Source organism: Pristis pectinata, chromosome 11 (genome assembly GCF_009764475.1).
Source record: "Pristis pectinata isolate sPriPec2 chromosome 11, sPriPec2.1.pri, whole genome shotgun sequence".
Classification (NCBI taxonomy): Eukaryota; Metazoa; Chordata; class Chondrichthyes; order Rhinopristiformes; family Pristidae; genus Pristis; species Pristis pectinata.
Genome location: NC_067415.1, coordinates 36423766 through 36449623, shown reverse-complemented (window position 1 = coordinate 36449623; position 25858 = coordinate 36423766). Strand labels below are relative to the sequence as shown.

At 39.0% G+C, this 25858-nt stretch overlaps 2 protein-coding genes across 5 annotated transcripts in view; one reads left to right on the top strand and one right to left on the bottom strand.

Moving 5' to 3' along the window:
• The first annotated feature begins 405 nt into the window (after positions 1-405).
• LOC127576114 (augurin-like) lies at positions 406-17814 on the top strand. Its single transcript, XM_052026500.1, has 5 exons — positions 406-577; positions 10708-10824; positions 12513-12560; positions 15447-15598; positions 17294-17814. The coding sequence occupies exons 2-5, from the start codon at positions 10755-10757 to the stop codon at positions 17495-17497; spliced, it is 474 nt and encodes a 157-aa protein (XP_051882460.1). The 5' UTR covers positions 406-577; positions 10708-10754; the 3' UTR covers positions 17498-17814.
• Positions 17815-19216: 1402 nt separating this feature from the next.
• uxs1 (UDP-glucuronate decarboxylase 1) overlaps positions 19217-25858 on the bottom strand; it is a 69348-nt gene continuing 62706 nt past the window's right edge. For all 4 annotated transcript variants that reach the window (XM_052026554.1, XM_052026551.1, XM_052026552.1 and 1 more), the window contains exon 15: positions 19217-22639. In XM_052026554.1, coding sequence (XP_051882514.1) covers positions 22508-22639 — 132 coding nt within the window. In that variant the 3' untranslated portion in view covers positions 19217-22507. The remainder of the gene's footprint in view (positions 22640-25858) is intronic.

Genomic DNA, 25858 nt, shown 5'->3' with positions numbered 1-25858 from the left:
GCAGCAGGTATGGTCATTTTCTAGGCTAAATATTAAATAATTTAAGTAGCACATGTGGCAATTGTGTTTAAAATTATCAAACAAATTGAATTTAGGGTAGTCTATGCATTAAACCTAGTATTGTTTTGTTCATATTTATAAAAATGAGTGTCAGTTTACTTGACAATTAATGAAAGATGACAGAAAAACAATTTTTTAATGCTGAGCAATCATTTTGAACTGCAAATCTGGCACAGATTTTTGTTAATAGGAACCAAATGCAGTATCATCAAATTCTTAATGCCACGCATCATACAGACATCTGTTTACAATCTATAGCAGCTTCAAAAATTATTCTATTTGAATTGAAGGCATTGTCAGGTCTGTGTGTCTTATTTAATGCATGTTGGCAGACTTTCTATGATGACGAAACTGCTGTGAGCTTAGCTGATTCATTTCTAGATGTTGCTCTGTTCAGAGACCATTCACTAGGTCAGACTTAACTGTGCTAGATTGAGAAGGAGACTTGCTGTGGACTGAAAATCTACTCTTCAGAACACTTGGGCGGAAAAGTGAAAGAAAAGTTGTTTTGTCAAAGGTAAGCTGTGACTGGATTGAAAAACAAACATTGTAGGGGTTTAAGACTGACATCTGTTCTGTGAGATTTTCTTTTTCTTAGCAATAGAACTGTAAAACTTTCATATTTAGCTCAAAGAACATTCAATGGAAAATGAACATTGTGCTGCCTTTCTAGAGAAGAGATGGACAAATAAGTAGTTTACATAGAATATAATTTGTAGAATTGCTGACCTAAAGACCTTATACTTTTAGGGTTCAAAGTCCTGTGAATTTTAAGTTACCTTACTGCTTTTGTAAAATTATACACGTTGTAATTTTAGCACCTAGAATTACATTTCAGCTGTTTGGCAAGTTATCTTTAAAGTGCAAGGAGGAAGTTTTTGAAGTGTTAATAAAACAGTAAAGTATTGTGATCAAATTTGTTCTTGCTGAATCTTAATGTTTTGGGTATTTTTAGCCAGTGTTTGAATAGAAGAAACTACTAGATTAATTTTCCATGGTATTATTTAATTTCCCCAAAAACAAGCTTGCCAAATATTTGGGTGCATTTTTTTTGGAAGTAATTCCAAATTCTGAGACTTCAATTTGGGGGTGGTTGAATGGTCAGTTTCTATCAAAATAATTTCAGTAAGGCCCTGCATAAATTAATGGCACGTTAATTTTATTCGTAATTTTGATTATTTGCTTTGACCTCATATGAAGTCTGTTGTGAAAATGATGGTAGAGATTATGTGTGTTTATTATATGTCTCCTTTAAAGCAGGAGAAAATATAATCTTATGATTTCTGCCAAATCCACTGGATGCTGCAAAGCAATTATCAATACAGAGTATGACAGCAAATATCTTTTTCATTTTATTAATTGATACATTTGCAGAGCACTGGGAAAAGCATGTATGCCAGTCCTCTAGGTACAATGTTTTATAATACCAGGAAAAAAAAAACAAAAATTGGTTGAGAGTTTAGATAAAAATTGGGGGAAGAAAATCACATGTATGTTGATTAATAAAATATTCTGTTTACTTGTGTCTCCTTTTACCACTTTGTTCTTGTTGTATGCAAATGCTGCAAGGAAAGAATTCCAGTGAATCAAATGAAGTTCAAAGCTTCGGAAGTTCATAACTCTATTAGCAAAATGAGTAAAACAAAAACCTACCTAACTCCAGTACAAAATGTACGCAGGAACTTTTGTTCTACATTAAAGCTAATGTAATGTTTGAATTTTGTGGAATCTGCGGTAGAGGGTAAACCTTGTTTCCAGTGGCGCCAGGATAGAATGCCACTTAGATTGAATAGCTAGACTTATTTGTGTTGTGGTTATATGTTTGATCTTAAATGTAATCTAATTTCTTCCACAGGTTTTTCCCATTGGCAGGAATAAGTGAGAGCTTCTCAGTACTGTTGTTGCCTTCTGCCCCCTCATGCAGCCTGTGCCACTATATTCCATGCTATTGTGACTGAGTGGCTGGCATTTCTTCTATCACTCAAAAATAAAGGGAATATAAATGAATACAGGACAGGTTTTGCCTGGGAAGCTACAGCTTCCTTTGTGCCTTGTCTGGCCATGCCTGTAAATCTGTGAGGGAACAGATGCTCAAGCAGTGAGGTTTTATACAATGATTGTGTCCACTTCCCTTGGCTGTTGAACAATATCCAGCTGCACCAGATCTCAGAACTCCACATCACTACTCTGTTTCTGCATGAGGTAATTTAACTGGGGGGTCTGCTTTGGCTCCTCTCCAAGTGGCCTGCAGTTGATGAGTTCATGACTGTTAGGGTTGTCATTGTAACCCATTACTAAGTGTATAAAAATGCAGGAAATGAAGCCAAGAAGTACTTGCCAACTGATGTTAGGAGTTTGTAAGCCTTAAAACATTGAAGAACTACATTCCTGTGTCTTGTGACTTATGAAAAGTCAGTGCTATTAATAACTGTAATCTTTTTTTTGGAAAAAAGCAGCCATTAGATGTGGATTGGGTTTTGATATCAGAAGGACGAAGTGGTGTTGAGGGAGTGGAGATTGTGAAGGTGAAAGTTCCTTCCTCGCATCCAGATAACAAAGGAAGTTGAAGTCGGGCCAAGTTATTGCTGGGTGTAGGCTGGGAGAGTAGTTGGTATTGTGGCAAAAGTAAATGATATATTTCTGGAGTGAGAAGGATGGCTTTAATTGTGCTAACTTTATACTAGGAACCAATTTCTGGCCAATGCAAGCCTTGATGTTAGTTAGGAATTTGGAAGTAGAAATAAGTGCCCATGGGGTTAATAAATGAGAAGGTGAAGTAAATCTAACTCTGCTTTACAAAGGCGTGGCTTTGGGTTCCATCAACAATGATTGTAAAAGTAAGAATGTAGCCATTTGATGCAACTCTGGTTGGAGGTAAAGAAATCATGAGGGTTGGTACTACAGAGCTGAACTTGAGAGGCATTTGAGGCGAATGCAATGGCCACCGATGTTGAAGAACACGGGGAGGTCAAAGAATATAAGAATAACAACAGTGTTATATTTCTGTGCTCTAGATGTTTTCACAAAGGAAGCATTGAAGAAGCTGGTAAAGAAGTTGCATAGAATTACAGATACCAAACAGAGAAATGGATTCTTTGGGTTAACCAGTCCACATTATTCACCCTCAACGTGAACTGTTCCCACAATCGTCTTTCCTTCAGTCACACATCTAAACTATCCTTAAAATTTCTGCTTCAATGACTACTTGGCTCCACAAATTGATAACCCTGTGCCCTCTATTTTTCATTAATTGTATATTTTGTATCATTGTGGACCAATGACCTACAAAGTCTGTTTCTGTCTGTAAAATTGAATGAGTGAATACATACAGTATAGGGCAGTACTGCCGCAGTGTTCTGGAATCTAGTGCAGCTGGATATTGTTGAACCATCAATAAGATGAGAGAATTGCATAATTGGTTTATTATTGTCACATGTATCGAGATGCAGTGGAAAAGCTTTGTTTTCCATGCAATCCGGACAGATCATTCCAAACACAAGTACATCGAGGTAGTACAAAAAGAAAAGCAATAACAGAATGCAGAAAGAGTCTGTTTCCTTACGTGTTTATGGGCATGGCCAAAGGAGACACAAATGAAGCTGTAGTTTCCCAGGACAAAACCACATCCAACCCTATCCTGTATTTATTTATTCAGTTGTTCTGGAAATGCTCGTAATCTTGATTTTTTAAAAAAAATATGTTTGGGATTACTCATTAAGCAAGGCATTGTCTGTGGGGGGGAGGGAATTAAATCTTCAGGTCAATGACCTTTCATCAGAATTGGTAAAAGCTGGAGGTGGAAGTTTTTAAGTAAGTATAGAGTGATAGGGTGGAAGGCAGGAGAGAGATGCCGGAGATGATTGCTCGAAGTGAAAGATGACTACAAAAGATGAGTCTGGTGAAGGTGTAACTAATAGCCGAATCATTATCAACACCCACTGTCTCTGAACATGGGAGCAATGGTGATCACCTGAAATTCCTGAACTGCATGTTGAACCTAGAAAGCTGTAATGTGTTTGATGGAAAGATGTCCTGTTCTTTAAACTTGCATTAGGGTTCATTGGAACACCACAGGAAGCACAGATTGAGAGGTTAGAGTGGGCAGAGAGGTGATGGATATCCAGAAACGCTGGGCAATATTTGCAGACTGTATGGAGACATTCTGCACAGAAGACGCTTAGTATGCATTTGGTCTCTTAACCGCAAAAAAGACCACATTGTGGAAATGATGAACTGCTTCCATTTATGCAGGATTCCCTTGCCAACAATTCCAGCACAATTACATCTGGCAATAACTCAAAGGGAAAGACATAAATGTTCCTTTTCCCTTCCTGCCCGGTTGCAGGATACAACCACCATTAATTAGTATAGTGTAAACCAGGAACCAAATCCAAAGTTGCATTGATCTGGATGGTCCTTGCAATGCATTTAACTAACAATAATTGAATTATTAAATCAGCCACAATAATTACTTGTTCAAGGTCAGCTAGACAGTTTATCTATCAATTTCTGTTCAGAATATCTTTGACAAATTGTAAAATTTGTTCCTAATCTCAACTATGATCTATTTTCAATTATAATTAGTGTTAGTCTCATGACCGGAACTTAAAATTATTCAAATTTATTGCCTTTTATTACTACTTTTCATATTCCCACCGTGTTCCTTATTCTGTCTTGCATCATGTTCTTTGCAATCATATGAAGAGCTACTATTTATCTTAGTATTTGGAATGTTTCTGAAGTTGCCAGATGGCATTGCTCCAGAACACACTAATTATTTTGGATTTTGCTAGCTGTTTGGAGTGTGCAGATGAATCAGATTTATTATCACTGACATATGATGTGAATTTTTTTTTGTGGCAGCAGTGCAGTGCAAAGACACAGAAATCTATAAATTACAAAAATAATGCAAAAAAAAAAATAATGAGGTAGTGTTCATGGCGGAAAGGAAGAAACTGTTCCTGGATCGTTGAGTTTGGGTCTTCATGCTCCCGTACCACATCCCTGATTTGTATTCATGAAAAGAGGGCATGTCTCGGATGGTGAGGTCCTTAATGATGGATGCCACTGCCGCCTTGAGGCACCACTTCCTGAAGATGTCCTTGATGGTGGAAATGGTTGTGCCCATGATGGAGCTGGCTGAGTCTGCAACCCTCTGCATTGATCCTATGCATTGGAGCCTCCTTGCTCAGCAGTAAGGCTGTCACGTGGTTGGGAGATGGGAGAGCACTGTAACAAGTCTCAGCCCATAAGCAGCTGAGAAAACATTTGACAACCACCTGCCCATTGCCCATTTTCTTAACCTTGTTGTCAAATGCATCAATTATGTTGAATATTTTTGAATGTGCCTGACATTCAGAAATATTCAAAAACTATAAAAATCAATTAAATAGGAAAATTTTTAAATTACAATATTCAAAATCAGTTAAACATTTAAACAAAATTCATTAAACAAAAAATTACCTTGTCACTACCCAGTTCCCTCAGCAGTTGCTCTGCATTGCGATGAAGGAACTTATTCTCAGCAGGTCTAATTGACACAGGATCAATGGGCAACTTCCCACGCGGCAAAAGATGCCTGCAGCTCACACAGCTGGCAAGTCCATCCCACCAGTCTAGCAAGCACTCATTCATATGCATTGGTTGTCCATGAGTCAGGCATTCGTAACCTGGGGAGGACCAGTAATTGAACTTATGTTGTAGAGTGCAAGACAGGTTCAGACAGAATGAAGACATTAAAAAATAGAATGTATGTCCATCTCATTCTTCTACTCAAATGCACTGCTGCTTGACATTATACTGCAGTTGCAAATAAGTGGAATTGCAGTGCTGACTGGAATTCTTGCTGCTTGTGGAATTCACAAATGAAGTTCTGAAATGTAAATTTAATCAAGCATCGCCAAGCAGTTCGTCTTGATTCCTTCACTCTACTGTAAGTGAGACTGTCACTATTAAGACCCTTGGGCCCAGGTACCAGCAAGCATTTTGTAATTTTCACAAAAGGAGTTGAAACTCTGAGCAAGAGATAATAGCATTCTATTTCACATGATCTATTTAACAGTAAATACGGTAATGATCTGTTTAAATTGAACATGGAGACAAAAGTTGAAGAAAATAACCATCAAAATATTGTTGAACTTCTGAACTTTGATTTTCTTTTTGGAGTCAATAGAACTAAAATTTTTGGTTATTTTTGTTTTTACTTCCCAGAGCCTTGAATGTGCTGATTTTGTTGTGCACAATGTTCCAGATATTTATTGCATTACTCATGATCAAATTGTGAGCTGAGTTCATTAATCAAATACTAATAAGCCTTCAACAACTTGGTGGATGAGAGGAACTAATATTTTCAAATGGTGGCCTTGATTAATTACTTCACAGTGAAAGTGTGAATTGGACATCTAGACTTCTTTGCATTAAAAATAAAGCCATGCTATTCTCACAGCAGTTACCTCTTTGTGAAATGTGACAATAAGTCAGCAAATCAGTTGTCAGATGACCATATGCTGAAAGGCTTCAGTGATGGTTGAGGTAAAACTACATGTCATTTGCAGAAAAATGAAAACCCATGGCTGGCCCCGAAATTTCAAATGCCAGTAATATGGGTATAGAGAAAGGGCAAGGGATGAATCAATGGGACAAATTCATGATGACCATTTGTGAGCAGAGGGGAGCCCCTACAGGATATAGACTAACACTAGCAGAACAGGTATAAGAAACAGGCATTTAAATTTACATCTCCACCTCATTTAGAGGTATTGATAAATGAAGAATGATGCAAAATTTCTCAAGTAAAATGCATTGCTTTAAATAATTGCTGTGAGAGTTTGAGTTCCTGACCTGCACACAGCAGGGCAAGGTACTTTAAAATCAGTAATTAATCTTCTGAATGTCCTACATTTTAATTCAACTCTTAATTGGAACAAAGTGGCACAGGGAAATAAGAGCAGGAGTAGGGCCCTCAAAGCTGCCTGGCTAATCTACCTGATCATTGACTAGTCTCCTCTTCTGTTCCAGTTCTCATAGCCCTCAATTCGCCAATCTTTAATAATAAAAAAAAGTATCTACTTCTTTAAATACTTCCAGTGTTCTGGCCTCCACAACCCTCTTGGGTAGAGAATTCCAGGGATTCACCACACTGTTTTAAATAACTCGCCCCTTAGCTTGTAACCATGTCACTTTGTTCGACACTCTCATAAGTAGGAACATCTCTACCTCGTTGTGCCCACTTTGGACATTATATATTTCAATCAGTCACCTCTCATTCTTCTAAACTCCAAGGGTCTAACTGTTTTAGCCATTTGTGATAGAAAGCCCTCCCTTCCCAGGAATTAGTCCAGTGAATCTCTTCTGGAATGCCTCCAATGCTAGTGTATCCTTTCTTAATTAAGGAAATCTAACCTATTACAAAGTGCTTCAGGTGCAGCCTCACCATCACCTGGTAGAGTTGTAACAATACTACTCTAGTTTCAAACTCCAATTACAGCACAGAAGGCCAATGTGCTGTTTGCCACCTTAATTACATGCTGAACCTGCATGCTAACTGTTTTGAGTTTAATGTACAAGAATACCTAGATCCCTCTGTACTTATTTGCAGTGTCTCTTCATTTAGGTAATTGTCTATCATTTGACTCACACTTTCTCAATTAAACACCATTTGCCAAGTTATTGCTCGTGCACCCAGCCTTTCTATATCTATTGCAGAAGCTATATATCTTCATTACAGCATGTTCACCCACCTACAGTATTTTCATTCCATCAGCAAAATTTGGATAAATTATTATTTGCATTAATAATAGATAGTAAATAGTTGAAAGTCGACTGATTCTTGGGGCCCTCCATTAGTTAAGTCTTTCCAGTCTGAAAAGGACTCATTAATTCTGATTCTTTGGTTATCACACAGATGACAGTCATCAATCCACATGAATGAACTTCCTCCAATATTGTGAGCTTTTATCACGTGCACTAGCATTTTATGTGGCACCTTATTGAATGCCTTCTGGAAATCCAAATACTCTACATTCATAAATTCCTTTCTATTGACTCTGCTTGTCATATCCTCAAAGAACTTAAGCAAATTTGTCAAACATAATTTCCCTTTCATAAAACCATTTTGTTTCTGTTTGATTGCATTAAACTGTTCTAAATACTAGTTATTTCTTCCTTGAATATAGACTCCAGCATCTTCCCAATAATGGATGTTAAACTAACTGACTATAGTTTCCCACTTTTTATCTCCCTCCCTTATGGAACAAGGGCCTCACATTTGCAGTTTTCTAATTTGATGGTACCTTCCCAGAATTTGGTAAGTTTTGGAAAAGGTTCAACCAATGGTTCTACTATCTCTGCAGACACTTCCTACATAACCCTTGGATGTAGACCCACGAGTGCTGGTGACTCATTTGCCTTTAGTCCTATAACTTTTTCCAATACTTTGTCCCTTGTGATAGGAATTGTTAAAAGTTCTTTCCTCCTATTTCAAGTAGCCATCTGTCATCCTTGGGATATCTACACTTCTTCCACTGTGAAAATCGATGAAAAGTACTGGTTTTTATTATCCACCATTTCCTTGTTTCCCATTATTAATTCTGCTATCTTGCTCTCCAGGGATTCCATACTTGTTGCCTCTGGTTTTTTTTATATATTTATAGAAGCCCTTGCTGTTTATTTTGATATCACTAGCAGTTTACACCATCTGCTGCTGGTTCCTGAAAACAAAATTCCAGTCCTCCAATCTATCACTAGCTTTTGCCATTTTGTATGTTCTAGGTTTTGATTTAATATTTTCCTTGACCTTTGTTAAAATAGATGGTTCATCTGGCTCATTGTGTGCCTCTTTCTGATGAGCAGAACCGTTTAAATATTGGTTGCATCTCACCTACTGATCTTTCCTTTAGCCTATTTCCCCTGCCCATTCTAGAAAACCTTTCCTTCATATCTCTGTACTTGCCCTTATTTGAGGACACTGCTTTTGGATGTGAGATATTTGCCCTCAAACTATATGTGGAATTATACCATGTTGCAATCAATATTCCCTATTTGTGCTGTCAACTTGTGGGGATAGTGCAACCTAGAGGTTAACGATTACATGGTGTCTCTCAACTCCCACCAATGAAGAATCAACAAAACTTTCAATAGGCTTGAAATTAAACTTCAATCTTTTTGGTGTGCTAAACCATCATTGCATTTTGTGCTGGTGCCTAATCAGATCCTTTACAAAAATCACAACATTGTCCAAAAAGAGGGTGATTGACAGCTGGAAATGTCTAATAAAATAGAAACTTGCACTTCCCACTGGGATCCCAATCAATTTGGTACAACTGAAGGCACTTTGCTGTGCATCGATCTGAGAAGGGAGGCAACCCTTAACAGCATGCTCCTGATGCAGCCTACAATGTCTGCCACGGAGACAGGTGGATTCCCACGTTTTTGGAAGGAACAAATAAGTGCTCATCGGTGAGATAAGTACCTCTTGAGAGTTGTTGGTGCTGCACTCATGGCAAGTGGGAGTACTGCATCGCATTCTTGAGGTGCCTTGCAGACAGTGGACCCTGCTTCTGATCTGCTCTTGTAGCCATGGCATTTAAATGACTGGTCAAGCTGAGTTTCTGGTCATTGACTCCTGGGATTCTCTGTCTTTGTAATGCCATTGAGAATGAGGGTAGGTGGGTAGATGGTCATTACCTGGCACTTTTGTGACCCTCATGTTACTTGCTACTTGTCGATTCATGCCTGAAAGTTGTCTTGCTGCACTCGGGCGTGGACTGCTACATTTGCTGAGGAATTATGAATGGAAATGAACATTATGCAATCATCAAACATCCCCATTTCTGACCTTTTGGTGGAAGGCAGGTTATGGTTGAAGAAGCTGATGATGGTTGGACACAAGACATTGTCCTAAGGAGCTCCTGCAGTGATTTCCCGGGGCCGGGATGACTGACTTCTGACAACCACAAACCACCTATCTCTTTGTGGAGTATGTCTCCACCACTGGTATATTTTTCTTTATGACATCCTTTCACTTCAGTTCTACCAGAGCACCGTGATGCCACACTCGGTCATATGCTACCTGACTGGGTATTGGTAAGTAGTTATTGGTGAGTAAGTGCTGCTTGAGAGCAATCGTTGACAACAGCTTCCACACTGGATGACTGAGAATGGTCTGGTTGGATTTGTCCTGCCTATACTTGTGTTTGGATGAATGAGAGATGATTTTATGGGGCTTTGCAGCATAGATATGGGCCTAATATTTTCCTTGGTTAATGGGTGTAGAACCAAGAATTGCAATCTCAGAATAAACCATTGGCCATTCAGGATTAAAATCCAGAAGGAACTTCTCTACCTAGAGGCTAATGAATCTTTGGAATTCTCGACCAAGAATGCTGTGCAGGCTCAGTCACTGAGTATATTCAAGGAGGAGGTCAATAATTCTTGTATGTTAAGGAAATCTTGGGATATGCAGGAGCGTGAATCTAGGGTAAAAGATCAGCCATGATATTGAATAGTGGAGAAGGCACAAGGGGGGCAAATGGTCTATTGCTGGTTCTGTTCCTTACGTCGTTGGTTATATTGAGGCAGCACTTTCACAGCCGAAGTCTAACTAGGTCAGTGTTTGCTACATCTTAATATTTTTTCTCTTCTCTCTAGCCATCTGAGTCTTCAAAGATTCTACTGATCAAACTCATCCTTGGGAAATGTCTCATCAACCAAGCCAACTTCTTCTTGTGATTTTTTGCGTACTTCTGTTGACTTGCACGTTTCCAAGTAAGTAGAAGGATTTCAGATTTTTATCCAGGGAGTTTAACATTGTTTCGACATTTAATTCCAGTATATTTTCATTTTGTTTATCACATGGGATATATTCCAAGGGTTAGAAACATCTTTGGGTAGCATATCCCTGCTGTAGAAGGAGACATTAATATTAAAATTCTAGTTAATATTTCGGTGTCTTCAATTCAGCAATTTTGGAAGGACCATTCTACTACTTTTGGGTACTTACGTATATATTTGATGTTTAGTTTTCTGGTATATTTACTCCCAAATAGAAGTAAAGGTCAAAAAGCAAAACTAAAACTGCAGATGCTGGAAATCTGAAAAGGGAGAGAAAATGCTGTAATACTTGGAGATTCAGGTAGCATCTGTGGAGAGAGAGGCAGAGTTTATGTTTCAGTCAATGATCTTCATCAGAACTAGGAAAAGGTAAAAGGTGTGCTAGCTCGAAGCTCAAGATTCCCAAAGTAATCCTGAAATCCAGCAACTGGAGATGCAAGTTGTTCCCTCTACACCATTTTCAGATTATAAGCAACACAGCTGTTAGAAACACTTGCATTTATAAATTTACATTAAAAAATTGAACAGAACTTGAGTAAGTTCTGGCTGCATGTGGTCTTGTCCTTGATACTCACCTGCTCAGCCCTGGCATCTGTTTAATTATCGATCACCATTCATGACTTAATGTGGCAAGACTGCAGATCTTGTAAACACAATGATAGATACTAAACATCCCTCTGGGTGCGAATCCAGAATAATTGCATGCATCCCCTAGAATTAGGGGACGTAGCCCTCAGGATTCAGGGGAATAGATTTGGGACAGAAATGAGAAACTGCTTTTCCCAGAGAGGAGTGAATCTGTGGAATTCTCTGCCCAGGGAAGCAGTAGAGGCTACCTCATTAAATATAATCAAGAGACAGACAGATTTTTGCATAGTAGGGGAATAAAGGGTTATGGGGGAAAGGCAGGTAGTAGAGCTGAGTCCACGGCCAGATCAGCCATGATCTAATGAATGGCGAAGCAGGCTCGATGGGCCAGACAGCCAGAAAGGGTTGGAAATGGATGCAATTTAAAGGGGGGGGGCGGGATAATGATGTTTTGGTTGTTTTTCAATTTTCAAGATTAAACTTGGAAAAAGTTTAGTAGTCAGATGAGCCAGAACTATTAACACGTTTCAAGATTTTCCTTCCTGCTTTCAGTGATTTATCTTTTCCCCCTCTCAGATCCAAGAAAGGGAATGCTTAAGATGCAGACCTATATTGACTTCTACATATTAATTTCAATCATCTGGACTGTTTGTTGTTCATGTCTCTCAGCCTTTGGTAGGATGACATACAGATTAAGGTTTGTCCAATTTGTGGAGGTGGCAGAACCAATCAGAAACTGAAGTGTGTAATTGCTTTTTATACTGCTGGCATTTGCCTTTTATTGGTACAATGATGTACTGATTAGATGGAGAAAATGCCACAACTTAAACTAGTTGCATAATAATTAGAGAGAAAAGGATACCTTGGTTGTAACATAGTACATGTTTGGCAATAGAAGCAGGAGAACCTTCATATGGTAACACCAATGAATTGGAAGTAGTGTTTACATACATGTGTGTGTCGTGACTGCTCTTGGTTCAACGACCAATGAATGTCCCACTGAACAATTTCCCACTAATTTATTCTTTTTGCAGGTGGGTCAAGTGGAAATAAACTGCGCAAGATGATTCAGAAAAGACGTGTTGAGGGATATCATTTTGGTGTATATTGCATACTTTAATTATCAACCTAAGCACAAACCATTTGTTAGATGCGGCCATTGAAATACTCTTGAAGAAGCAGAAGAGCTGAATATTGCACTCATTCTCGTCTCACCACCTACTCGCTCATCAGCTACAGAAAGAAAATCATCCAGTTCTTTTCTGAACTCTGGTAGCAAATCAAATCATACACATCCAAACATATTCCAAGTGCCAACAAGATTCTGTGTAAATGAAAGTTTCTTTAAGCTTGTTTAACATAAGATTCTGTTAAAGTCATGCCCTGTCATTTACCTTATTCTGCGTAGTATAGTTTACCCACACATGTTGTAGAGTTCCAGGTCAATGCTGTACAGAGGAATAGGCTTCAACTCCGTTTACCGTGACAATTGAGGACTTCAAAGCTCAGGAGCTTCCTAGTGTCCCTCTTTTGACAGCTTCACTTCTGTCCATGTAACACAACCAAAACTGTACACACTAATTCAGCTTGGGTCTAGCCACTGTCTCACAGAATGTCAGTGTAGTCCTTTTAGCGTGATACTACTTTGTCCTTTCTACACATCCTAGTATTACTAAGGGAATTAAGTAACTTTATTTTGTATCTAGTTTGTCAAGCAGCCATTACAATACTGTGAAAATAGTTACTCAGTTTTAATGGATAATTGTGCCCTTATTTGCATCATTATGATATACACAGTACAGTGCAACTCAGTTTTAAATTTGGTCACTATCGACTGTTGAATTTATTCTTATTAGAAGGATGGATAGGGAAAAAACTCATTTGTTCAAAATTACAAATTAAATATCTGGCCCAGAACTAAAGTCTTCATAGTAAAGATACATAAAGGATCAAGATTATATAGACTAGCAAATGCAACAAATGGCATACTCTGGTATGGGCATGCTATTGTATCCCTGCATTCAATTGAATTGGGAAATATTTTCCTAATCAGTTATGGCTAGAACCATAACTGAACAACTTTCAATTCTATCCATGTTTTCCAAAAGACTCAATGGGATGGATTTTTTTTCTGGTCACTGCTGAGTAAATACAACAAACTATTCCCAACTTCTGTATTTGTCCATATCATTTCCTTTTAAATTTTAAATTAAATTAAAATTTTATTTACGGCGTGGTAACAGTCCCTTCCAGCCCAACGAGTCTGCGCCGCCAATGTTAAACCCAAATTAACCTACCCGTACGTCTTTGCAATGTGGGAGGAAACCGGAGCACCCGGAGGAAACCCACGCAGACACGGGGAGAATGTACAAACTCCTTACAGACAGTGACGGGAATTGAACCCCGATCGCTGGTGCTGTAATAGCGTTGCGCTAACCGCTACGCTATCGTGCCACCCCCAAAAACTAGATGTTTCTCTTATCCACTTATTAACTATACAAAGATAGCCATCAGAAATTGATGACAGACTTGCATTTAGTGGCTAATTGCATTTTCAAATAGCATTTTGATGAAGTACCACTTTAAGCTTCAGTAGTTAATACATTAACAAGGGCAATGGATTGGCCAACTATCAGAAAGCAGAATGTCAGGATAAATGGGTAGTATGTTGATGCTCTCACAGAAGGTGGTGAATCTCTGGAATCCTCTACCATGGGGGGTTGTAGATGCTAGATCATTGGGGGTATTTAAAGAGGAAGTAGATAAACTTTTAAAAGATCAGAGAATTTGAGGGCTATTGGGATTAGGCACAGAAGAGGAAATTGAGGCCTGAGGCAGATCAGCTCTGATCATATTGAATAGGACAGGCTTGAGGGGCTGACTCCTGCTATTTTCTTATGTTCTTATAATGCCAGAGATCTGTGCTGGGGCCTTAACTATATTCTCATGACTTAGATGACAATACAAAGATACGAAAAGAATTTTGAAAACAAGTTACGAGGAGGATACAGGCCAGAGTGGAATATGGATAAGTTAAGCAAATGAACAAAATAGAGTGTAAATTGTTAAGACATGAGGTTATCTTCTTTGTAGGAAGAATAGAAAGATGGAATGGTGATGGACTACAGAATGCTGCTATACAGAGGGATCCAAGTGTTCTTGTATGTGAAATATGTTAACAGGAAGTAATTAGGAAAGAAAATGGAATGCTGGCCTCTTACTCCAAACCAATGGAGGAAAGCCTAGTTACAGTGGTACAGGGCATTGATGAGACCATACCTAGAGTAGTGTTTAACTTGAGCACCTTATTTAAGCAGAGATTTATTTGCATTGGAGGCATTTTAGAGAAGGGTCACTGCTTTGACTACTAGGATTAAGGGGTTCTCTTATGAGGAAAACTTGAGCAGGTTTGACCTATGCTCATTGGCATTTAGAAGAATGAGAAGTGATCTTATTGAAACACCTTGGGTTCTGAGACAGGTTCCTCTCTTGGATAAATCTAGAACTAGGCCGTATGTCTTTAGAATAAAGACTTGTCCATTTAAGATAAAGCAGGAGGTATTTCTTCTCATGTGGTCATGAATCATTGGATTATCGTCTCTATAAAGTTGAACGCTGAATCGTTGAGTGTACTCAAGGCTGAGGTTAGACCAAAAGTCTTTCGAAGTTTATGGGGAGCAGACAGGAAACTGGAGCTTAAGCCAAGATCAGATCTGTTCCAATCTTATTGAATGGTGGAATAGGTTTGAGATGATAGACCCCTGCTTCTGTACTCTCATGTTAGTCTTATCATTATTTCTATCACGAAATCGGGCCCTATGTATTTCCATTTCCATAAGTAGAACATTTATAGAACTGGTACATCATAACTTCAGCACTTAATTAATTGAATGTTTTAAGTTATAAGCAAAAACAAGTACTTACTAATTTGGTTCAAACATTTTCACTGTTTTTAAAACATCTTTTAGCTGGAGAGAAATTGACTGCTTCGGTTTCTGAATCAAAAGCTAATGAGTTTTTGAACAGTTTGAAACGTTCAAAACGGCACCTTTGGGATAGATCTCGCGATGATGTTCAGCAGTGGTACCAGCAGTTCATTGACATGGGATTTTCTGAAGCTGTGAGTAGTTTCCACAGTTCTCAATCATCAACTTTACTGGCTTTGTGACTTTTTCCCCTTGCCTCTTCTCCTGCCTTGAGGGTGTTAATTGCTTTCAAGGACTGTGTGAAATTGACAAGGCAGGGTGGATGGGTGAAGAAATGCAGACGACATAATTGCTGTGGTTCTGTTATTTGAAAGAGAAGACCGGGAACTTAAGTGCAAAACAAAGGCTGATGATATACAGGAAAAAAGGGTAAAACTTAGGTTCAAAATAGAAATCCAAGCTGAATAACGAAGTTTTAGTGATGATCTTAAATTAGGAAGGCAAAAAGAAAGTTTGAAAATACACTAACAGCTAATGTTAAAGAGAATCAAAAAGTCTTTTCTAAAAATGTGGATTGTAAAGCATTAGTCAAAAGAAGAAATGACCAAAAAGATCCTCTCTTGGATCTCTCCTAGATTGAAGGGCTTCAGTTTTGATAGGCTGGGTCTGTTTTCCCTAGGGTGTAGGGTGACATGATAGAGGTGTATAAAAATTATATGAGAGGCATAGCTGGAGTAGATGGCCAGTGTGTTTCCATGATAGGGGTGTCAAAAATTAGAGGGCATAGGTTTAAGGTGAGGGAGAGGTGGTTTAAAGGGGAAGCGAGGAATAATTTTTTCAGAGTAGTTGGTATCTGGAATGAGCTGCCAGACGAGGTCATGTATGAAGGAATAGTTAACAACATCTAAGAGGCATTGCCTGGTACTTGAATGAGCAAGTCACTAAGGGATATGGAATTGATGCTGCTAAGTGGGATTACCATAGGTGGGTATGATGGTCAGCATGGGCCAAATGGCCTGTTCCCATGCTGCACAACTCTACAACTTAACTCTACAAATGATTTAGCTGCTGTACAGAAACAATGGCGGGAATCTACTAACCTGGACTTACCACCTGTAAAATCCCCTTGGATGTTCTCATGTAATGAGAATGCAGAGTGCTTAACCTGCTGGTCTGAAACACCTCAGAATCCAGTGGCTTGGCCTGAGAAATGGCAGGGCTTCCAATACCACACTGAGGAAGCTCTGTTCCTGAAACTTTTAACATCCAGCAGTGTCCTGGTGTGGGGTCACAACCCAGAACATCAAAAAAAAACTCTGACACGCTCTCTCTCTTTCTCTGACACACACTCTCTCTCCTTTCTCTGACGCTCTCTCTCTCCCTCTCTCTCTGACACTCTCTCTCAGACACAGATGCTGCTTGACCCACAGAGTTCCTCCAGCAGTGTTTTGCTCCAGATAGTTGAGCTGATGCCTCACAGCATCAGAGACCCAGATTCAATCCTGACCTCAAGTACTGCCTGTGTGGAATTTGCATGTTCCCAGTGATCGTGTAGCTTTCCTTCCGATGGTCCGGTTTCCTCCACATCCAAAGACATGCGAGTTGGTAAGTTAATTGGCGGCTGTAAATTGTGCTCAAGAGTAACTGAGTGATGGAATCTGTGTGTTAGTTTGATGAGAATACGGGGAGAATTAAAAATGTGATTTAATGTAGGATTATTGCAATGGGTGGGTTGATGATCAGCACAGGTTCTGTGGGCTGAGGCCTCTTTCCATGTTGTATGTCCCTATGTCTATGACAAGGCAGTGCACTCCTTTGCATTTTAGTTTAAAATGATTACAATAAAAAGTTACTGGAAAGAATCAATTGATTTTTAAAATCAACTGCAGAAATTTGAAGAAGCTGTTGCACATTGGAGGAGCGTTTACCAAGATGCCACTCAGAATGATTACCACCGCTACTACAACCACCACATTATGATGGGAATTCCTCCACTTGGCCCCTATTATTCCCAATCCATGCGGCATGGGCTAATGTTAATTATGATGATATTAAAGCAACAATATACAGGCCGTAAATATTACAATGTTTAAGCTTTATGCAAATATTATGCCAACATGTTAATCTTTTTCTTGAATATTATTGCCAAGGCTGGAATCGCGGGATTGCAAACAATTACAAATGTAAGTTGTTCCCGGCGTCCTAACGCTTTCTCTTTTTTATTCTGAAAACTGTTGTATCTAATCAGCTTGAAGTAATTTCTTACATGCTGAAAATTGAATGTTTGTACTTTGGTAATGTGACTATTTAGGATCACATAAATTGTAGAAGTGAGTAATGGATGTTGGAATAATTCCTTTGTGTCTTCTAAAATGGCATTTTATTTTCTAATTAAAAAATCATAATTTTTGTTGCTGCTTTAAGTTTTTAATGTAATGAAAGTATTCTAAGGTGCTTCACAAGAGCGTTAAAAAGATGGTCACACAAAGAGATTGTGGCAAGTAACCAAAGGCGCATCATAAGAGGTAGGTTATGCAGGAAGTAAATGGAAAAGTTTAGGGAGGGAATGCCAGAGTTAAAGAGCCTTAATACCTGAGCACAGCCACAGTGGTGGGACCATTCAATTTAAGAATGGTCGCTAGACCAGAAGTGGAAATGTGCTGATACTAAAGGTTGCAATCAACCATAATGAAGTGCTTCAAGAGGTTGTTATGGCGTGAATCAACTCCTGCCCTCAGAGATGACCCTGCCTACTGCTGCAACAGGTGTAATTTTCTCTGGTTCTTCACTCTGCTCTGGACCATTTGGACAACAGGAACTCGTACATCAGGCTGCTGTTCATCGACTACAGCCTGGCATTCAACACAATCATCCCATCCAAACTCCTCATCAAGCTTCAAGACCTGGGCCTCTGTACCTCCTGCTGCAACTAGTACTCAACTTCCTTATCGGCAGAACTCTGAGGATTGGTAACAACATTCTCCTTGCTGATCAATGCAGGTGCACCTCAAGGCTGCAGCCCTGCTCTACTCTATACGTGGCTAAGTACAGCTCCAATGCCATCTTCAAATTCACTGATGACACTACTGCTGGATGAATCACAGGTAGCGATTAGTCAGATTGAGTGGTGCTGCAAGAACAACCTCTTTGCTTAACATCAGCAAACTAAAGAAACTGATTGTCGACTTCAGGAAGGGGAAAGAGGGCGAACATGTGTCTGTCTACATTGGGGATTGGAGGTGTGAGAGAGTCAACAGCTTTAAATTCCTGGGCATTAACATAGCAGATGACCTGTCATGGGCCCAGCACATAGACACAATCATAAGGAGAGTGCTCTTTACGAGGTTCAGCTCATCACTGAAACACTCTTACAAACTTCCAAAGATGTACTGTCGAAAGTATCCTGAGTGGTAGCATCGTGGTCTGGTGTGGCAATTGGAATACACAGGAATGTAAGCAGCTGCACAGTAGTGGACTCTGTCCAATACATCACAGGCACATCCCTCCCCACCATCAGTAGTATCTACAGGAGGTGCTGTCTCAAGGCAGTAGCATCCATCATCAAAGATCCCCACCATCCGGGCCATGCCATCTTTTTGCAGCTACCATCGGGCAGGAGGTACTGAAGTCCCACACACCAGATTCAAGAACAGCTACTTCCCTTCAACCATTTGGCTCTTGGACCAATCAGCAAAACCCTAATCACTGTAGTTTACCAATGTGGTTGCTTCAGCAGGAGTTTCCCATTATCATGTTCATAGAAAACATTAATGGGACCTGGATACAGAAAACTCAGATACAGCAAGTCAATCTCCACAACTTTCAACACCTTAATTTATTTACAACCAAACAGAATGGAAATATAATTACTGCAAAAAAACATGTACAGAAAATTCAAGCACTAGCCTTCCATTATTCACCTTTTAAGAGGCATAGGAGGGAATTGGTACTTGCCTCAGATCAATGACTTGTCCACATTAGATTGTTTTAGATAAGACATTCATTGGATCAAGTGTTTAAAATAAAACAGTTTCACATCAAATACTGACCAGGAGTTTAATATAGCATATTCAAGGTTCACATCAATGTACCTAAGCAGCAATCTTTTGTTTGTGGACTTGGGTTCAATTCTAGGCAAAGCTTACAAAAATGTGCCTTTGGTTATACAAGTCCCATACAAATTTACTCTTAGCACTTTCAATTTGTGTGCATGGTCACTATCTGCCACTAGACTGCCAATATTACTCAAAGGAAGCAAGCATGTGAAATGAAAGAAAAATTACACTAATGCTTTCAGAATACAGTTAAGGCACATTGCTTGGGGCACCATGGATTGAAAATAATTCCGTCAACCTACACTTATTCATTCATCTTGGAGTTGAACGCAACAGAGACCGTTCAACTTGGACATTAATACACTGTACCCAAGCATAAATGTCAAACAACCCCCATTGTACAGAACTAACTTTAACCCCACCCCCCAATTTGGCATAGTAATTTCACAGCTAATGTCAATATTACCAATAATGATAATCTGTCATGGCAAATAGTTGCTCTCAAAGGAGTCACTGCTATGAACCAGGATTATGAAGGCATTTCTTTCATTACATAGTAAAGCTCTGATAATCCACCATCCAATCGTTCAAATACTGATGGCTTGGCATAAGGCTCACTTTAAGTGTGAGCTGCAGGTAGTGTGCAGCCAGGGTCTAGAGTGTTTACTGTATATTTCTTGCTCCATCTAAAACTCACTGGGTTCACCAGAAAACTTATTATTCTACTATGAAGCATGTAAAAAGTGAAGATAGCAGTAACAGCCAATGATCCAGAAAATGTGCTAGTGCCAAACTACTAAAATGCCGAGGGTACCAGATTATCACAGTTTTACTGTACTGCACATACCTTACCGAGAAATCTGTAGTGATATATTCCAGCTTCTGGGGTCATGATGAACATCCCAAAGCAACATGAACAAACAATGCTTTGACATACTTAACAAGTGTAAGGTAATTCCATTAGATAAGCAGAACAATAACAAGATATATAGTGTTCCTCACGCTTCAAAACAACTTCAAATTAAACGTACAAAGGAGAACAACTACAACACAGCATGAGAGAAATATTCAGAGACACTATCTTTTCAAGATACCTTGGCCAAAAGTTTTTAGACGACTAAAATGACATACTGTTGTATTAGCTTGAAGCCTTTGAACTCAAGGATATATATTTTCATGTAATGATAACGTCAACCATGGAAACTGCAGATGTCTTAGTTATTACTTTGCAAAGTTGTCTAAATTTGGGAATTATACCTTTGGATTTGAAAAATTAAGGCTGACATTCTTGGAAAATGACAGTTTGACCTGTTAGTTTCACATGAATTGTGAGGATATCAAATGTATCCGATAGATTGTGCCATTTTACAAGTTATCAACTGGTTAGAAAGTTAGCATAGATTATCAAAGAGCAAGTCATACTGACTAACCTGGAGGAATGGTTCAGATCAGCTGAATACAGGATGTGTTTATATACATCATTTCCAAATACCCTAAAGGGTATTTAAAAAAATACAAGATCGTAAGAATTTGGACTTAACTACATGACATAGGCCATTAACAATAATTGTTGGGATAAAGAGAATATTTTACAAAGGTCTGGCTGAGACAAGTGTTTCAAAGGATCTGCATGAAGGGTTTCACCTTTTCTCTTGGTGGTGGGGGGAGGGGAAGGGGAAGAGGAAGAGGGGGGAGAAGGGGAAGGGGAAAGAAGTGAGAGAGAAACTAAGTTTGGAAACAATATTTAGTTAGGAGGCACCATTAGTTGTGTAGATGGGAGGCAAAAGTCACAAATGAAATGTAAATAAGATGGAGTTTAATATAGGGAAGCCTGAGCTGATTCACTTTGGACCTGAACTGCATTCTGACGATCATTGAACCTAATCAAGGACAGCAAAAGCACATATCAAAATAGGTGCCTATAAGCACATTTCAATAAATCCAGTTTCTCTGAAGATTGAGAATCTCTTGGACCAATTTCCTTGGCAGTAAGAACTAGAATACACAGATTTGGCTCCAAGAATATGAAAAGGTACACAATATAAAAACTCATCTCAGGTAGATCAGTCCCAGCACTCCAAGCTACTGTGAACATTAAACCAATTAAGGAAGTCAAGCATTCCCATGGAAAGATGCCTTCATCATCTATTTGGTTGTAAATCTGAGACCAGGCCATCCCTTCCTGTTTTATTTACTGGTTTAAGAACTAAGAAGAATGACAACATTCGCCGGTGAGTTTTTAATTTTCATTTAAAGTGGGAAACTATTTAAGCAAGAGTAAATGGACATTCCTGATTCTAACAACTTTTAACAACAAGCAGCTATAAATACGTCACGAACAAGACATACAAATTACAACTTTTTTTTTTGTAATTCTACATGATGTAAAAAATAGTTTAAATATGATATCCCACCAAAACATTTTTAAAATCACTTAAAATACATATATTCAGTCACACACTTCTCCCTCCAAGCACATACACAATGTAGCAGTGACAACTACTTTCATTTTAAACTCTTATATAACAAATAGATTTTACAAAAAGAAATATATTCCCTAATTTTAGAACATTTTTACAACTCTGTTAAAAATGAACAAGCAAAAGTTTGTGGATGAGGAACCACTTAGATGCCAGATCAACCATCTGACATCACCTAATCACACTGTTAGCTTGGTTGAAAATCATTGCACATGATCATGGTAAAAATAAAGCAGTACCCCTTGTTATAAATAGACCTACTTTTAAAACAGGTTCTTTCTCCCCCATGTGAAATCCTTCACAGCAAGGAAAAATAGTTCAAAGACAAATATAATAAACTAAAAAGTACATATAAAAGCTACCCAACAATGCAATGCCACTTTAAATAAAATAGATTAAAAAGTGCAAGGCAAGATCTGAAGTGTTTTTTTTTAGGCACATCCATCTGTAGAAGCAAGCTCAAACTACAAATTCCAGTTCAATTTTAATAATTTTTCCAGAGGTTCCTGAATAATTTTTTTTTCATTCTATTCCCTGGGGTGTTGATGGCTTAATTTCCTCCAGTGCATTAGGTGTGTCTCAGTCTGCCTTTCTTTGTTTTAGCAGGTTTGGGTTTTGGGATATATTGATTATTTGCCTGATATTCTAGTTCTTTACGGAAGTAGTCAATTGTTTTATTTAGGCCTTCTTCCAGGGGAACCTATGTGGAGAAAGTGGGAGATATGTAAAAAAAATGTTATTTCTTTAATGCTTATTTTTGTTATGAAACCCGAGACAGACATTAAAACGTGCATCATCACTCCACATACCTGTTGCATATTATGACATTAATACAGTTATTCTTTTTATGGACAAATGCTGCACTCCCCTCACCAAAACTAAAAGATGCAATTAAAAAAAAGTTAACATCTGGGCATTGCATTTATCGCATATTCCCAATTGCCCCTGCAAAGGTGGTAGTGAGCCATTTTCTTGAATCAATACAGTCCGTCTGGTGAAGGTACACTCACACTGCTGTTAGGGAAGGAGTTTCACGGTTCAGATCAGCAACAATGAAGGACGGACAATAAATTTCCAAGTCGGTATGGTGTATGACCTGCTAGAGAACCTGCAGGCAGAAGCGTTCCCTGGCATTCACTGCCCTCGTCTTTCTTGGTGGTAGAGGCTTTGGATTTAGGTGGTACTGTCAGGATAGCTTGGGCAAGTCCACTTGAATCAGAATCAGAATTATTATCACCGACTTAGATGACGTGAAATTTGTTGTATTGTGGCAGCAGTACAGTGCAAGGACATGAAATTACCATAAATTACAAAAATAAATAGTGCAGAAAAAGGAATAATGAGGTAGTGCACATGGGTTCGTGGGCCGTTCAGAAATCTGATGGCAAAGGGAAAGAAGCTGTTTCTGAATCATTGAGTGTGGGTCTTCAGGCTCCTGTACCTCTTGTTACTGCCTTCTCTGAGTAACGAGAAGAGGGTATGTCCCAGATGGTGAGGGTTTTTAGTGATGAATGCACACTGCAATGGTACAGGCAATGAATGTTTAGCTTCTTAGATGGAGCATGAACCAAACAGGCTGCTCGTCTTGGATGTTGTACTTCTTGAGCTTGCTGTACACATCCAGAAAATTAGAATATTCCATCACACTTCTGACTTGTGTCTCTTAAATGGTGGAAAGTGTTTGGGTGTCAGGTGGGTCACATTCCACAGGATATCTCACATCTAACCTTCTTTGGTAGCCAAGATAATTTTACATCTGGTCCAGTTAATCAATGGCAACCAGGTTACTGATGGTGCAGACTTAGCAATGGTAATGCCACTGCATGTTAAGAGTGGTGGTTACACCCTCTCATTGGTGATGATTATTGCCTGACATTGTTGTGGCACTTTATTACTTGCCATCTTTCAACACATGCCTGAATGTTGTCTAGGTCTCGTTGCAAGCAGGCATGGGGCTTGATCTGCTGAGGAGTTGCAAATGGAATTGAACATTTTGCAATGAACACCTCGACTTATGACCTTCTAATGTTAGGAAGGTCATTGATGAAGAGTTGAAGATGACTGGGTCTAGTACATGGTCTCAAGAAACTCCTACAGAGATGTCCTGAGGCTGGGATAACTGACTGCTGGCAACCACAACCATCTTCCTTTGCACGAGGCACAATTCCAACCACTACAATGTTTTCCCTTTGACGCCTATTGACTTCAGTTTTACCAAGACTCAAATGCTGAGGCAGTCACTCTCACCTCTAAAATACAGCTCATTTTTGGACCAAGGTTGTGATGTGGTCTGGAGCCAAGTGATCCCACCAAAACCCAAACCAAGCATCAGTTAGGTAATTGGTGAACAACTGGTACTTGACACTACTGTCGAAAATACCTTTAATAATTTTGCTTGTAACAGAGTAAACCAATTTGGTGGTGAATAGCCAGATTGGATTTGTCCAGTTTTTTTAAAACTGGATACACCTGTGCAATTTTCTACATTGCCAGCAAAAAGCCAGTATTATGTACTGTATGTGCAGCTAGTTCTAGTATTCCAGTACAACAGCTGAAATGTTCTCTGATCTCATTGTCTATGTCATATTCAGTACTATCAGCCATTTCTTGAGATTACATCCAGATGAGTAAGAGGTAATGGTTATTTGCATGTCAAATATGAACAGGATATACTACATACACACAGTAAATGGTTGGGACCTCAGGAGTGTTGAATACAGAGGGACCATGGGGTGCAAGTTCATAACTCCCCAAAAACAGCATTTGACATGTTTGCTTCATTGGCTGAAGCATTTAGTAAAAAAAAAATTGGGATGTTATGTTACAGCTGGAGTATTGTGTACAGTTCTGGTCACCACACTACAGGAAGGATGTGGTAGCATTAGAAAGAGTGTAGAAGAGATTCACCATGATGTTGCCTGGAGTTGAGGGATTTACTTACAAGGATAGATTGGAATAGATAGCCAAGTAATTTGTAGATCATGTACTCCTTGTGCTGTTTACATGGGGGGGGCGTCTGTGTGCACCAGACCAATTGACGCAGATTTACAGCGCCACTCTGAATGACCGTGGACCAGGGATTTCCAGAAGTCAGACCTCTCACCTCTGGTCCTCAGCCTCCTGCGCATGATGTCTCTCACACTTGGGTGTGGCAGTGGTGACAGGGGGCCATGTCCTCGTCCTCTTCCTGGCCCTGCCTGACTCTTGCTGTGAGAGGGACCCTCCCTTCCTGGTGTACATCTGGTTTCTGTGACAGAGCTTGCAACCATTTTAAGGAGGCTGAGGTTGGACATGTGAATAATATGGCCTGCCCATAGAAGACAACTGAGTGTAATAAGGATGAACTTGATAAGGAGTTAGTGTGTGCAATTAAAGCACATGGGATCAGAGGTTATGTGCTGGCATGGACTGAAAATTGTTTCACAGAGTAGGAATTAATGGGCCTTTTTCAGAAATGGCAGGCAGTGATCAGTGCTTATATACTATGAACAGCAGGGGTCTATCAGTGATATGGATAAGAGAATCAAAGATAATATTTCTAACTTTGCTGACAACATAAAATTGTAAATTGTGAAAAGGATGCGAAGAAGTTTCAAGACAATTTAAACAAGTTGAGTAAATGGACAAATATATGGTATGTGCAGCATAAATAACGTGGATAAATGTGGTTATCCATTAATTGTAGGAAAAACAGAAAAGCAGATCATTTAAATGGTGACAGATTATTAAATATTGATGTACAAAAGGGATCTTGGCATCCTTGTCAGCAAAACTTGCAGGTGCAACAAGCAGTTAAGAAGGACAATGGTATGTTCATCTTTATTATGATAGGGCTTACTTTGAGTGCAGAAGCAACAATGTCTTACTACAATTGTACAGGGCCTTAGTCAGACCACATCTGGAGAACAGTGTTGCTTTG

What these genes read in the sequence shown, in the direction of transcription:
- LOC127576114 (XM_052026500.1), top strand. Translation starts at nt 10,755, where the DNA reads ATGTCTCATCAACCAAGCCAACTTCTTCTTGTGATTTTTTGCGTACTT. An exon ending in GATGATTCAGAAAAGACGTG is followed by an intron (nt 12,561 to 15,446) that starts TTGAGGGATATC and finishes AACATCTTTTAG; the next exon opens with CTGGAGAGAAATTGACTGCT. An exon ending in ACATGGGATTTTCTGAAGCT is followed by an intron (nt 15,599 to 17,293) that starts GTGAGTAGTTTC and finishes AATCAACTGCAG; the next exon opens with AAATTTGAAGAAGCTGTTGC.